This window comes from Garra rufa, chromosome 25 (assembly GCF_049309525.1).
Source record: "Garra rufa chromosome 25, GarRuf1.0, whole genome shotgun sequence".
In the NCBI taxonomy this organism is placed as follows: Eukaryota; Metazoa; Chordata; class Actinopteri; order Cypriniformes; family Cyprinidae; genus Garra; species Garra rufa.
Genome location: NC_133385.1, coordinates 8,563,348 through 8,567,729, shown reverse-complemented (window position 1 = coordinate 8,567,729; position 4,382 = coordinate 8,563,348). Strand labels below are relative to the sequence as shown.

Genomic DNA, 4,382 nt, shown 5'->3' with positions numbered 1-4,382 from the left:
TGCCTCCCACTAGTTAAGGGACCAAAAGTAATGGGACAGAATAATAATCATAAATCAAACTTTCACTTTTTTAATACTTGGTCGCAAATCCTTTACAACCAATTACAGCATGAAGTCTGGAACGCATAGACATCACCAGACACTGGGTTTCATCCCTGGTGATGCTCTGCCAGGCCTCTACTGCAAATGTCTTCAGTTCCTGCTTGTTCTTGGGGCATTTTCCCTTCAGTTTTGTCTTCAGCAAGTGAAATGCATGCTCAATCGGATTCAGGTCAGGTGATTGACTTGGCCATTGCATAACATTCCACTTCTTTCCCTTAAAAAACTCTTTGGTTGCTTTTACAGTATGCTTTGGGTCATTGTCCATCTGCACTGTGAAGCGCCGCCCAATGAGTTCTGAAGCATTTTGGCTGAATATGAGCAGATAATATTGGCTGAAACACTTTTGTCAGCAGTCAGATCATCAATAAATACTAGAGAACCATGCCATGACACTACCACCACCATGCTTCACTGATGAGGTGCTATGCTTAGGATCATGAGCAGTTCCTTTCCTTCTCCATACTCTTCTCTTCCCATCACTCTAGTACAAGTTGATCTTGGTCTCATCTGTCCATTGGATGTTGTTCCAGAACTTTGAATGCTTTTTTAGATGTCGTTTGGCAAACTCTAATCTGGCCTTCCTGTTTTTGAGGTTCACCAATGGTTTACATCTTGTGGTGAACCCTCTGTATTCACTTTGGTGAAGTCTTCTCTTGATTGTTGACTTATACACCTTATACACATACACCTACCTCCTGGAGAGTGTTCTTGATCTGGCCAACTGTTGTGAAGTGTGTTTTCCTTCTTTTTAAGGAAGTTTTGGCCACAACTAATGTTTTTGCTCTCTCTCTCTGATGGGTTTGTTTTGTTTTTTCAGCCTAATGATGGTTTGCTTCACTGATAGTGACAGCTCTTTGGATCTCATCTTGAGAGTTGACAGCAACAGATTCCAAATGCAAATAGCACACTTGAAATGGACTCTGGACCTTTTATCTGCTCATTGTAATTGGGGTAATGAGGGAATAACACACACATGGCCATGGAAAAGCTGAGAAGCCAATTGTCCCATTACTTTTGGTCCCTTAACAAGTGGGAGGCACATATGCAAACTCTTGTAATTCCTACACCGTTCACCTGATTTGGATGTAAATACTCAAATTAAAGCTGGCAGTCTGCAGTTAAAGCACATCTTGTTCGTTTCATTTCAAATCCATTGTGGTGGTGTATAGAGCCAAAAATGTTAGAATTGTGTCGATGTCCCAATATTTATGGACCTGACTGTATCAGACAGCTAATGTGAACAGCCACAAAGTTATGCAGAGGCAAAACCAATTTAAATGTATTAATAAATTTAAACAGTTTACTTTATTATTATACTTTTTATATATATGTGACCCTGGACCACAAAACCAGTCATAAGGTTAAATTTGACAAAACTGAGATTTATACATCATATGAAAGCTCAATAAATAAGCTTTCCATTGATGTATGGTTTGTTAGGATAGGACAATATTTGGTCGAGATACATCTATTTGAAATCAGAAATCTGAGGATGCAAAAAAATCAAAAAGTCTGAGAAAATCACCTTTAAAGTTGTCCAAATTAGGTTCTTAACAATGCATATTACAAATCAAAAATTACATTTTGATATGTTTACAGTAGGAATTTTACAAAAAATCTTCATGGAACATGAACTTTACTTAATTTCTTAATGAGTTTTGGCATAAAAGAAAAATCAAAAATTTTGACCCATGCAATGTATTTTTGGCTATTGCTACAAATATACCCCAGCGACTTAAGACTGGTTTTGTGGTCCAGGGTCACATATATATTTTATTATGATATATAGTTTTACATTTTGGATATATCAGACAGATAATGTGTATGTGTTATTTTCAGGCTGTGGCGATCAGGTTGCATCAGACGGCGCTCCAGGCTGTGACCCCCATCACCAGCTTTGAGAAGCGAGCAGAGGGTTCTCCTAACCCTGACCGGTACTTATATCTCATGATGACTAAACATGCATTAATAGTTAAACATGACTTTATATGCAATAACAGATCTACATATTATTTGCCTTTTTTTCTCTCTCTCATAAATAGAGCAAAACCAGGGGCGGTGACCTCTAGAGAGCCTCAGAAACCCCCTACGACCTTCGAGCCTGAAGATCTGATCGTCCCAGGAACGCCAATCCAGTTTGACATTGTGCTGCCCGCGTCTGAGTTCCTGGACCAGAACCGAGCCGGACCAAGGTCAAGCCCATGTTTGTGTTTTACAGTGTGTTTATATTTTTGTTGTCTATTTATGATTTAGCTGAGTTTTAACAGTTTGTTTTCTGACAGACGCACAAACCCCTTTGGTGAGACTGAGGACGATGACGGCGCTTCAGACACACACGGTGAGATGAGCACATTTCAACTCAACATTTACCAGTGTTAGTGCTAAAACTTATTAAATACTAGCAGAAAACCAAAAATATAGAAACCTTTTTTAATAAAAATATATGTAATAATTATATAAATTATTTACATTAGTTATCAATTATTATTTTAGGGTATTAGTTATTATTTAAGATATTCTACATTGTATGTTTTTAATACATTCTCAATACTTTTATATATAAATATATTTAATTTAATTTCCTGAGGTATGTAAGTTTAGTTTGGTAAATGAATATGCTAATAATAATTTGCATTTCTGATTTTACATCTATACATACATAAAACACATGTATTTTATATATATTAATTCAAATATTCAAATAAAATTAAATACAGAAAATGTTTCTTCTCAGAAAAAGCATAAATTTTAAACTTGAAAAAAATTAAAAATATATTGGTGTACTATAGCACTACATTTATTCGGAGGTAAATACATTTTTTTTAATTCATTATCAATTAGTTTTAATTGTTAGTTATTAATTATAGAAATGTATCATTGTATTAATTTCCATGTTTATCAAGAAAAAAAATGTATCTAATTAATATGTGTAGATATAATAAGTATAATAATATCTAATAATGTGTGTGTGTGTGTGTGTGTGTGTGTGTGTGTGTGTATAATATATGTGTGTGTGTGTATATATATATATATATATATATATATATAAAAATTACATATAAATCATGTTTTTAATACAATTACATTTTTAAACAGGTGTTTTATATATTTTTTATATTTTAATATGAATATTTAAAATACTTTTGTGAGCATTGACTAAATAACTTAATATATAAAAAATAATGTAAATATTTATTGTATGCTGTTTTTTACGCATTTTCTATATAAAAAGTGTAAATTAATTTGTAAAAAAAATACCGTTTTCAAGAATTATAGAAAATTTTAAAGTAACAGTAATATAAAAAAAAGAATATGTGTAATATTCATTCATCAATTGCACACACAATTATTTTTAAATAAATAATATATTATTATAGTATATTAAAGTTGTATTAATATTATATGCTTTTATAGTAATATGTTAGGTAATTTATTCATTCAAAACCTGTGATTATTTCACATTGTTTTCTTTTGGTAAAATATAACTTGACTTTTTCCTTTCATCCCAGATTCACTCCTGCAGCAGGTGTTTGCGGTACGGTTCTTGGGTTCGATGGCCGTCCGGGCCGGTCACACACAGGAAGTGATTTATGAAGCCATGAGGCAGGTTCTCGCCGCTCGTGCAATTCACAACATCTTCAAAACCACAGAATCCCACCTGATGGTCACCAGTAGCTGCATCAGGTGCGTCTGCCATCTCGCCTCTGAACTGGACCTGGTTTCATATGTTTACATTTGTACAGAATGCTCAAAAATGTTTTTGTGTCTGTCAACAGATTGATCGACCCACAGACGCAAGTCACCAAAATCAGTGTAAGTGTTGGTTTATTTTATGACACTGCGCTCACTGAAACCAAACATCAGTGATGGTATCTCTCTGCTCAACAGCGGAAACATCTTGTGTATGTGTGTTTTTGTCAGTTCCAGCTGAGGGATGTGACTCAGTTTGCCGCCCATCAGGAGAACAGCAGGCTGATGGGGTTTGTTCTGCAGGGGAGCGACTGGAGTGACGGAGGCAAAGATCAGCCCTCCTTCAGCGTCTTTGTGTTTGAGAGCAACACTGAAGGAGAGAAGGTCAGTCTGAACCCATAAACACTTACATTTAATATCAGATCAATGTCTGAATTTCTGACGTTTCTCCTCAGATTTGTTACACGATAAACCTGGCGAAGGAGATCTCAGAGGCAAAGAAGGTAAAACCACCCGTTTTATTTACTACAGATTTAATGTAGTACTATAGTACACCAATATATTCTTAATTTAGATTTTTTACTAAAACA

The 4,382-nt window shown here is 34.8% G+C and overlaps 1 protein-coding gene across 1 annotated transcript in view; it reads left to right on the top strand.

The window, feature by feature from the left end:
- The window catches only part of appl2 (adaptor protein, phosphotyrosine interaction, PH domain and leucine zipper containing 2), a 16,389-nt gene that overhangs the window by 882 nt on the left and 11,125 nt on the right, over nt 1-4,382 (top strand). The window contains exons 2-8 of the mRNA XM_073831556.1: nt 1,942-2,036; nt 2,145-2,294; nt 2,385-2,440; nt 3,612-3,786; nt 3,879-3,915; nt 4,024-4,176; nt 4,248-4,295. Coding sequence (XP_073687657.1) covers nt 1,942-2,036; nt 2,145-2,294; nt 2,385-2,440; nt 3,612-3,786; nt 3,879-3,915; nt 4,024-4,176; nt 4,248-4,295 — 714 coding nt within the window. The remainder of the gene's footprint in view (nt 1-1,941; nt 2,037-2,144; nt 2,295-2,384; nt 2,441-3,611; nt 3,787-3,878; nt 3,916-4,023; nt 4,177-4,247; nt 4,296-4,382) is intronic.